Source organism: Callorhinus ursinus, unplaced genomic scaffold, assembly GCF_003265705.2.
Source record: "Callorhinus ursinus isolate GAN/ISIS: 27379988/994484 unplaced genomic scaffold, GSC_fseal_2.0 scaffold1, whole genome shotgun sequence".
Lineage (NCBI taxonomy): Eukaryota > Metazoa > Chordata > Mammalia > Carnivora > Otariidae > Callorhinus > Callorhinus ursinus.
Window position 1 is genome coordinate 120,223,261 of NW_027397063.1, and position 10,286 is coordinate 120,233,546.

The 10,286-nt window shown below is 52.3% G+C and overlaps 1 protein-coding gene across 1 annotated transcript; it reads right to left on the reverse strand.

The window, feature by feature from the left end:
- Positions 1 to 2,626: 2,626 nt before the first annotated feature.
- On the reverse strand, positions 2,627 to 5,624 carry NUDT16 (nudix hydrolase 16). Its single transcript, XM_025882275.2, has 3 exons — positions 5,343 to 5,624; positions 4,961 to 5,230; positions 2,627 to 3,987 (listed from the first exon to the last, which is right to left on the reverse strand). Exons 1-3 carry the CDS (start codon positions 5,478 to 5,480, stop codon positions 3,808 to 3,810), a joined length of 588 nt encoding a protein of 195 aa, XP_025738060.1. The 5' UTR covers positions 5,481 to 5,624; the 3' UTR covers positions 2,627 to 3,807.
- Between the last annotated feature and the right edge of the window lie 4,662 nt (positions 5,625 to 10,286).

A 10,286-nucleotide genomic window follows, 5' to 3' on the forward strand; every position in this document is an offset into this window, starting at 1 on the left:
TATCGAGGCCCTGTCCCCAGTGCTGCCTCAGTGAGCCCTCCCCCCAGGAACGTAACCCCAGTGTTTCAGATAAGGAATAGGTCAGGTGCTGGCTGACGGTCCCCACAGCAGCTAAGGGGAGGACCGTTGGGAAGGCTGCTGTCCCCACCCGACGGCTGGTTTAACGAGGTCAGGGAGATCCCATGTGGACAACCATTCCCAGGTGTCCCCGTCCGGCAGCAGGGACAACTATGGGTGAGAGAGGGAGAGACCGCGGCGAGAGACTTGCCGGCCCCCTGGCCTGCCTGTGGACTGGAGGGACGAGGCGAGCAACGCGTACTCAAGCCACGGAACGATGGACGCCTTTAAGATGGCTCACTGACTGGGACGGTATGTGTGTGGGAGGCCACAGGAAGGCCACGGATGCTCCCCCTCAGCATCACCAGAGACTCACCAAAATAAGGAGACTGAGTAGGAATAAAAAAGTAGGTCGAGGGCTCAAGTGCCAGGAGGCAGGGAGAGTAGACGCAGGCCCACCGAGGGGCTGTGTGAACGCGGTGGGAGGTGGGAGGCTCAGCCAGGCCACACCCGAGAATGCGGGAATGCGCTCGGGCCGGCGGACCTGCCCAGGCCCTGTCTCTACAGCTGCTCCCCACCCCCAGCCCCTTCCAGGGCCAGGAGCCGCCACAGCACCACACTGCTCTCCGCTGTGCCTCCGGCCCACCACTCGCCCCTCCTTTGTGCAAAAGCCCCTCTCCTTGGAGCCTCCCGCTGCCCTGTCATGCCCGCGGTCCCCTCCTGGCAGCTGTCGCTGGCCTTTAGGTCACCCTTGTTGTTCACTAAGGACGGTGGCTCCTAGTCCACCCTAGCTTCTCCAACATCTGCGTCTTGCTTCATCACACGGACCTTGCCTTGCCCTGTGACGGCTCCACCTTTCAATTTCAGAAGCATCCGCCTCTGGCTCAGACACGAACGACTCCCACCGGCCCCACCTGTTGGGAGTTCTGCCTCATCAAGACCCCTCATGCGCTAACCCCCCTGAAGTGCCTGTCTTCATTTCCCTTTGTACGCAGATCAAACCTCTCACCCCACAGCCCATCCTTAAGGTTTCTCTAGTGCAGGCCTTCCTTCCCGCCCTGCCTCTCTCCCTTCCCTGCGCTCCTCTGTAAAACCCAGCTCGGCACCGGAGGCTTCATCCTAGCTGCTGAACGCCTGGGATGGGAAGACAGGTGCATGCGTGCATACCCCCCACCCCCGACCCACCAGAGGGCCCAGATCCCTACTCGAAACTGACCCACCCCTAGCTCAACCCTGCCCTGCCATTCTGCTCGTTCTTTAACCAACTTGCTTTTCCATGCCGTGATGAATGACAACTTCGTACCTTCTGGGAACACCCTCCACCGACATCCAGCTGATGGATCTCACTTCATCTCAATCAAGGCGGTCCAGCTCCATCATCCTACCACTAATGCAGCCTTCCGCATCCTCTGTTCTTCCTCTTCCTCTCCCTGAGCCCCTCCCTCTTCCTGTCAGAGGCTCCAGCCCTCCTTTTTTTCATACGGCCCTTCAGCACCCTTCCTACTTTGTTCCCATCACAACACACTCATGCTCCGTCTCCTGCCAGAAACGCTGCCCCTCACCCCATACCCTCTCCAGGTGTCAGGCCCTTTCTCCACACCCCTTTTGGACCAACTTCTCCCTTTGTGCGGTCCCCCACTACCCACCCACCCAACCCCGGTCTGCCTTCCACTCTCCTCCCACCCCTTCCTGAAACTGCCCCCCTCGAAGTCACCAATAACCTCCTGCTACTAAATCCACTGGACAGACGGTTCTGCCCTCATTTTACCAAAATTCCCATAAGCACTTGGCAGAGTTCACCGTCCTAAAGCAGCTTCCTCTCACCTCCTGGTCCTCTTCAACATGGCCGGCTCCTCCCCCTGAACCCGGGGACCCAGGCTTCCTCAGGGCCCCACCCTGAGCCCTCTTTTCTTTTTTCTCTCCCTGCCACAACTTGGATAAATTAAGACACAAACCAAAAAGTCGTCCTTGAACCCTCTTTTCCCTCACCTCACCCCACACTCAGTCCATCAGAGGGCCTGTCAATGACACCAGCAACACCTCTCTCAAATGCACCGGCTTCTCCCCACCTCCTCTCCCACCGCGGCGCCGACCGCCACCATCTCCCACGTAAGGCGCCGTGGGAGCCTCCCTCCCCTCCCACTCCCTCTCCCATCCCCTTCCAGGCCATGCTGCACACACCGCCAGCCCCTGACCATGCCTTGTGACGTGCCATCTGGCTCCTGCCCGCTCTCCAGCGTCCTCTCCCCTTACTTACTAGAGCCTAATTACTGGCCTGCTTCATTTCTAGACCATGCTCTGGCAAATGAAAGATGACTGCAAATCCTTTGCTTATCCCCCTGCCATCCCAGTCAAGAAATGGAGTTTAATGCCCCTACCCTTGGTGTGGGATAATCTGCCAAGATTCCTCCTCAGAACCTTGACACGTGCAACTCCCTGGAACACCTACAATACACCTCCCACACTCCCACCTTGTACTTCCTCCTTATCTTTCGGCATGCATGCTCTTCAGAGAGGGCCGGCCCTTCCAGACCACCTGAGCAAAAAGTAAAACACATCAAGGCGAGACCTGTATGAATCTTTTATTTTCTTAACACTGACATAAATGAAACAAGTAAATAGGCATCATAACATCATAATTAAATTGATTACTTATCATCCTTTCTAGAGCAAGCGTTGACACGCTATTGCCCTCAGGCTGGTCGCCTCCTTTGATAAAGTAAGTTTTACTGGGACACAGCTACGCCCATTATGTGTTGTTCACTGCTGCTTCTGAAACGAAAGAGCTGAGCAGATGCTACAAAAACCATGTGGACCACGAAGCCTGAAATATTTGCCATTTAGCCCTTTAACCACGAGGAGAGCAAGACCTATGGCTCTCTCATCCCTAGACCTCCAATACCTCAGACAGATTATTTGTCAAAAAAAGTGAAGGGCTTTGAGGCTCAGGTCTAAGCCCTTCTTTACTGGCAGGCTCTTTTGCTCAGAACAGGGCTAGACCAGGGCTGGGCCCACTCCTTTCTGATGTCCCCAGTCTAAGGAATCCCAGATGAAAGCTTTGGAGGAGATGCACCAGGACTCAGAAGTCTCAAGTCCAAGGAGACTGGGCCATTTTTCTCACCCCTTCTGCTCAGTTTCAGAAGAGGGCAGGAGGTTGGTTAGGACCCTCTACCACCTTTCTGGAGTATATTGCTTTTGCCGACACCCAGGCAAGGATGCAGCCATTTTCAGGGGAAAGGGGTCCTCTGCTTCTCTCTCTCTTCTCTCCAGCAAGCATGGACTGGGCTAGAGCCTGGAGAACAGCCATGTAGGAGAGTGGGCAGAGACGCTCCCCTGGTTCAGAGGCCCCCCCACAAGGAGACAGCTCTGATGACAAGCTAGACCCCACATGTGCCACTTGCTGGTTAAACTGCACATAGGGGTTGTGGGGGAGGCGTCAGCTTGTATGTGGGCACAGACCGCACATTCACATGTCCGGGGGCTGCCATGCTGTGTGTGCGCAAACGGACAGAGGAAGCCGGCTCTGAGAATTTGCCAGGGTCCCTGGGATGAGCTGCACATTTTTGCTCTGGATTTTGAGAGTTGCTGGGGGCGGGGGGGGCTCTGCTCAAATGTACTGCACATACTTCTTTTAATCTGTTATCATCTATCAGGCCCAGGCCCGGAAGAGAAAACCTTCCCCGTTCCTTCCTCCCCTCCTTTATACCAAGATCCTCATCTCAGGTTCCATGGGTCCACAGAGGGTTGCCTCTAGCGAGGTAGGGAGACCTTCCAGGCTGTAAGAGAACCAGGCTCCACCAGTTCTAGATCCTGGAGGGCTTCCAGCAGCTGCTCCTTCGCAGTGCCGATGAAGGAATTCTCCAGGAAGGCAGGCAGGCCTCCCACACCATCCCGTAGGGTGTACAGGGGCACCCGTACCAGGCCTAGCACCTGTGAAAGAGAGGAGACAGGTGACGAGATAGGGAGCTCAGCGTAGACAGATCTTTCCAGATCAGAGGTCTCATCCCCTATCAGTCCAGCAGAACTAGGCCTGAGGGCTTATATCTTATACCTAGTGGGCCCAGCTCTCCGCAGACAAATGACCATGCCATCCAGCTTCATAAATGCCAATCCCTCCCACATCACTACACTGGTAGTGCCTCTTGCCTCCAGGATACATGCTTGGCCCTACACCAGTAGTTCTCCAAAAATACGCCAAACCAGCCTTATCAGCACCATTTAGAAACTTTTGAAAAATGCAAGGGGCGCCTGGGTGGCTCAGTCGGTTAAGTGTCGTCTGCCTTCGGCTCAGGTCATGATCCCCGGGTCCTGGCATCGAGGCCCACATTGGGCTCCCTGCTCAGTACGAAGTCTGCTTCTCCCTCTCTCTCTGCTCTCTTGCTCGCACTCTCTGTCTCTCAAATAAATAAATAAAATCTTAAGAAAAAAAAAGAAACTTATTTATTTCTTTATTTGAGAGACAGAAAAATGCAAATTCTCAGGTCCTTCTGAACCAGAATTTCTGGGAGTGAGGTCAGTAGTAAGCCTCCCAGCTTGTCCTGATACCTGCCAAAGTTCGAGAACCATCTCCATACACAATCTACTCCCCTACTCTCCTAGCCCAAGACAAAGTTCCCCCACAACGCATCAGGCCACATCTCCTACCCAAAGGGGGCCTACGGTGCAAGGCCTGGCCAAATCAATGGGGACAAGAGAGCTTTGGATAGGTGCGTTCTAGATAAACAACTGCAGAGGCCAGTAAAAGGGGGGAAAGGGACAGAGACCTTGGGGGGAGACTACGCTGGCTGTGGCTTGTCAACCAGGTGAAAGAAGCCCAAGATCCCAACTACCCCCCAGGAAAGTGGGGGATCCGCTTTCGGGGGCAGGGAGGCCATGGGGGTGGGGTTCCCGGGCGGGGCCCCACCTCCAGCCCGTGGTCCTTGGCGCGCGGGGCGCCCATCTCCACCGCGACCAGCTGCTCGAGCGTCAGGCGCTTGGCGTAGAAGTGGGCCACGATGCGCGCCCCGGGCCCCGCGTGCGAGCTGCGGTAGTCGGCGCGCTCCACGCGGAAGTCGGCCGCGCCCTCGCCCAGCTCCTCGGTCAGCTCGCGGTTCAGCCCGGCCTCCAGACCGCCGTCCTGCACGCTGACGAAGCCGCCGGGGAAGCCGAGGCGCCCATCAAAGCGCATCTGCATCTGCGGGAGAGGAAGCGGGGTCGCCCGGGCGCCCGGCTGGCGTCTCCCGGGACGGGGACGGGGGCGGGGGCGGCGTGGGGGGGCGGGGGAGGGGCGGGGCGCCCCCTCTCACCAGGACGGCGTAACGGAGCGGGATGCGGCCGAACAGCATCCCGGGGTCCGGCGCGTATAACAGCGCGTGGCACGCGTGCCGCCAGCCAGACCGCAGCACCAGGGCCTCCTCCAGCTCCAGCTTGCGGATCCCGGCCATGGTCCCACGCAGTCCCCGCCGCCGTCCCGAGGGCCCAAGCGGGCAGGCGGGCCAGGCGGTAGCCAATCGGGGCGGGGCTTGCAGGCCCGGGGAGCCGGCAACGGCCGCGGGACTCGGGAGAACCGAAAGCCTGCTCCGGGTTGGGCCCCGGGCGGGGCGGGGCGGAGGCGTGGCCGGCGTCCCTGGCGGGGAGTCAGGCGGGGAAGTCAGGCTTCCGTCACAGTGCCGGGCCTGCGGGGCCCCTGGAGCCGGCGGGTGGCGGGGCGGGCTAGCCTGGGGTCGAGGCCTGGGGCTGGAGGCAGCCCGGGAGCGTCCGGGAACCGCAGCTGGTCTGGTTCGGGTGGCACACGGAGCCCGGGGCTGGGGCCGGGCCTGGGAAGGACTGAAGCCGAGATGGCTTCGGAGACTTGGCCTGGCCTTGGGCAGTGGGGATGGGAAGGAGCGACGGCTGCAACGGCTGCCCTGCGGGGCGGAGTGGGGGGCGGCGGAGGCGACTCAGTGGCTGGTTGAATGTCGCTGGGGAGTTGCGCTGGGGTGAGGTCAGAGTTTATGGCCAGAGCGCATGGCGGCGGCAGTTTTTGAGATGGGGGATTATAGGACGGGGGGGTGGGGGTCAACACGTGTACTCAGGACAGAAATTGGGGCGGCGGCAGGCAGCGGATAGGGCAGGACGGGATAGGATTGATGCGATTCTCAGGGGAAGGCTAAGTGAGGTAAGAGCTGTGGGTGTGAGCTGTGCTCACAGGAAGGGTCAGAGGTCGAAGTGCCGAAGGCTTTCCGGACTTTACCCATACACACCAGACCCCTGAGCTGTGAAGGAAGGTGGGGAACAGCCCATTCCCAGGGCAGGGGCTTCCTAGTGCCTGACGCTGAGGAACAGGGATTCAGAATCCCTCGCCCCAGGCCAGGCCTTCCCCACCTTTCACAGGCCCCGTGGGGATAGCGCCTACACCGAGAGAGTCAGTATTTCACTGTACAAAGGAAGGGAGAAGGCAGCTCCTTGAGAGGGCGTGTGCTTAAAGCCACAACCTCTAAGTGACAGCTCATGATAGCAAAGAGCCCATGAACTGTCCAGACACAGGCTTGTGACCTTAGCAAGTCATTTAACTCTCTCAGATGCCCGGTTGCTCATCTCCTAAGTGAAGATGATACCAACCTGTTAGAGATAGTGAAAAGTTTAAAGTACCTAGAACAGTGCCCAGCACAAATTTATTGTAGCCGTCCTTGGAGTCGAGGGTAGGGGCAGAGTGATGTGTCTTATATTAAAGACCTGTGGGTTGGAACACAGCCAACAGCAGGCCTCAGCATCCCAAGGGGAGAGGGGGTGTCCCTGGCATCATCTTTCCTAGCTTCGTCTTCTGAATAGCATGGCAGAGACAGCGTCTACTAGAGTCAGGCTGCTGGATCAAGGTGATGAGACTGTAAGTATGGCACAATTTCATTGGCCTGTTAGAGTTCTAGGGGGCTTGGAAATGGCCCCTGTTGAACATTGGAATCACCTTGCAAAAAGCTCACAAAAACTGCCAGTTCCATGGTCCTGCCCCAGAGCAACTGGATCAGAATCTCCGGTGGTGATTTTTAAATTTGTTTTCAGGCAAAGCAACCAATGCCCCAACCCCTATCCCTAACATTCCAAAGGCCACTTGCTTTTCTCTCCTACATGGAAGAAACGCTCCCTTCCCAGAGCCTCAGGCTGTTTTTCTTTCCTGGTTGCTGGAGGAGGCTTTTAAAGATGAATTCAGCCATTTCTAAGGCGATGTGGAAAACTCTATGAAACCAAGGCAACAGCTATATAAGGACTAATGACTTTGGAGACCAGAGCTTTTTCAGTATGAATGAATATGAAAGTCCCCAAGATTTCCTGCCTCCCCAGTCTTGCCATCCCTTTCCAAACTGCTCTCTGCCTCTGCCCTGCTTTCTGCCTCTGCTGGGGGAAGCCAGCCTCCATCCCCTTCCCCATTCCACCCTCCTGAGGCACAGTTTCCGGAAGTAAAGGCTGGAGGTAGATCGCTGAGCAATGCCATGTCCCTCAAGAGTTACTCCAAGTTCATAATGGTACTCAAAACCAAAAATAACTCGCTGGTCGTGGGGTGGGGGACTGGGTGAAATGGATGAAGGGGATTGAGAGGTACAAACTTCTGGTTACAAAATACATAAGTCATGGAGATGAAAAGTACAACACAGGGAATAGAGGCAATGGTAGTTTAATAACGTTGTGTGATGACAGACGGTGGCCACACTTACGGTGGTGAGCACTGAGTAATGTACAGACTTGCCAAATCACTGTGTTGTACACCTGAAACGAATATGGCATCGGATGTCAGCTATACTTCAATGCTAAAAATAAAAACAAGAAATGGGGCACCTGGGTAGCTCAGTCGGTTAAGCGTCTGCATCCTCTTTCTTTCTCTCTGTCAAGTAAATAAATAAAATCTTTAAAAAAATTTTTTTAAATAAAACTAAAATAAGTTAAAAACAAAAATTCTGAAATTTAAAATTTAGTAGTCTCTTTCAGACATCAAGAACACTGCTGGCTTCGATTCAATGATTAGATTCAACATTAGAAGGCTACATCCTTTCTGATGATGTCATATCTTTGTGAAGCTGGGTTTTTAGCAGTTGTGATGAAAAGCAAGTATGGGATGAAAATCAGTGTAGAACAGAGAATGAGGGTTTGAGATGTTAGGTGGTGACAAACAGGTGCCATGTGGTCAGGACATATACACTTGCTAAGATGGTTGGACCTAACTCTTCAGTAAGTGAAATTGATATCTATTTCTTTTGGCTTAAGGAGGCCATGAAAAATGTACAGACACCCTAAATTACAGAGAACTGAGAAATTTGGGGAGGCTCCAAGATCATCAATCCATTGATTCAATAAATACTATGTGAATCCTAAAATAATAATAATGAGGAGGAGGAAAAGGATTAAGCATTTATCCTGTCTTTTTTTTTATGGGCTGTACCTCAGGGCTCCCAAGTAGTTAATAAGGGGAAGTTTCTATAGGGTATTGCAGTTAATCAAAGAAAAAAGATCCAATCATAGTTTTACTATTTTTTAAACTGTAAGTGATCATAGGGAATGATCATCAATGACTGCAACATTACCAAAAGAAAATCAGATATTATGTACCTCATGATGGAAGAATATACCACCTAGTATGAACTATTCTTGCCAAAAAAACTGAATTTGAATCTGGATCTAAGTACAATTTTACAAGAAATATTTAAAAAAATCTTTTTTAAATATCAGGAAGAACCTAAAATGATCCATGTGGTAGTGGATTAGAGCTGGAGACATCAGTATGAAATTGTGTTTAGCTTAACTTAGATACAGATGGTTACATATAGAAATAGTTATAGATATGTGCATACACAAGGGTTAGTATACACCAATTTCCTCGCTCTGTCAGCTGAGAGGGGGTATAGAAGAAGGATACGCCAGTGGCAAAAAGCATACCCAGTGCCCAGAGCTTGATTTCCAATACCATTTTCTAATAAAAGGAACCAAGACTCCTTGGAGAAATGGCTGATTCAAGCACTGGGGCAAGAAATATACGTGTGAGCATCTTGTGATGTGAGAAATCTCTCTTTTTTTTTAATGAAAAGAAAAAAAACATATTGATGGGACTATGTCAAAGGGACAGGGACACAGGAGCCCACTGAAAGAGCTCTCAGTGGCCAAAGCTGAAACAATTTGACCGGTAAAATAAAGAAGTATTGGATTATAACCCAAAGTATAAAGTAAGGATCTGTGGGTCCGTTCTGCATAAGTAGGGGCACCTGGCTGGCTCGGTCAGTAGAGCATGTGACTCTTGATCTCAGGGTCATCAGTTCAAGCCCCATGTTGGGTGTAGAGCTTACTGAAAAAAATAATACATAAATAAATAAATGAGCGGGAAGAGACATCTCCCATGCAGAAGAATTTGAAATAATTTATATACTCTGTCTTCCAGCAGGTGGAGCCCAACTGACCACTCTGTAAGTGTGGGTTGTGAAATAATGACTTCCTTCCAATGAGGACAGTATGGGAAGCGGGGGGCTGGGGAGCAATTTTGTAACTTTGAGGAGAAACCTGACAAACACTACTTTAGCCAGGTGAATCAAGGTCAACATCAACAGTGATGAGTCATGTTGATGGCAGGCACCCTTGATATCTTGTGATGGATATGGTACTTAATGTTAGCTGTTTTCCTCCCAAAATGACATAACCTGATCTAATTGTGAGGAAAGCATTAAGCCCCATAGGAGGGCCATTCTACAAAATACCTGACCAGCACACCTCAAAACTGTTAAGGTCATTGAATATGAAGAAAGTCTGAGAAACTGTCACAACAAAGGGGACCTTAAGGATTCCTGATGACTAAATGCAATAATGTGGTATCCTGGATAGGATCCTGGGTCAGAAAAAGGACATTAGATAAAAGCTAAGGAAATCTGAATAAAGTATGGACTTTGATTAATAATAATGTATTTATATTGGTCCATTATTGTAATAAATATACCATGCTAACATAAGATATTAGTAATAGGGAAGCTGGGCAGACTATATGGGAGCTCTGTACTATCTTCACAACTTTTTCTGTAAATCTAAAACTGCTACAAAAAAGTTTAGGGGTGACTGGGTGGCTCAGTGGGTTGAGCGTCCAACTCTCGATTTCGGCTCGGATCATAATCTCAGGGTCCTGAGATTGAGCCCTGTGTTGTCAGGTTCCACACTGACCAGGGAGCCTGCTTGAAATTCTTTCCCTCTGCCCCTCCTCCTGCTCTTTCTCTCTCTCTCAAATAAATAAATCTTTTAAAAAA

What these genes read in the sequence shown, in the direction of transcription:
- NUDT16 (XM_025882275.2), bottom strand. Translation starts at nt 5,480, where the DNA reads ATGGCCGGGATCCGCAAGCTGGAGCTGGAGGAGGCCCTGGTGCTGCGG. An exon ending in CGCTCCGTTACGCCGTCCTG is followed by an intron (nt 5,231 to 5,342) that starts GTGAGAGGGGGC and finishes CCTCTCCCGCAG; the next exon opens with ATGCAGATGCGCTTTGATGG. An exon ending in CCAAGGACCACGGGCTGGAG is followed by an intron (nt 3,988 to 4,960) that starts GTGGGGCCCCGC and finishes TCTCTTTCACAG; the next exon opens with GTGCTAGGCCTGGTACGGGT.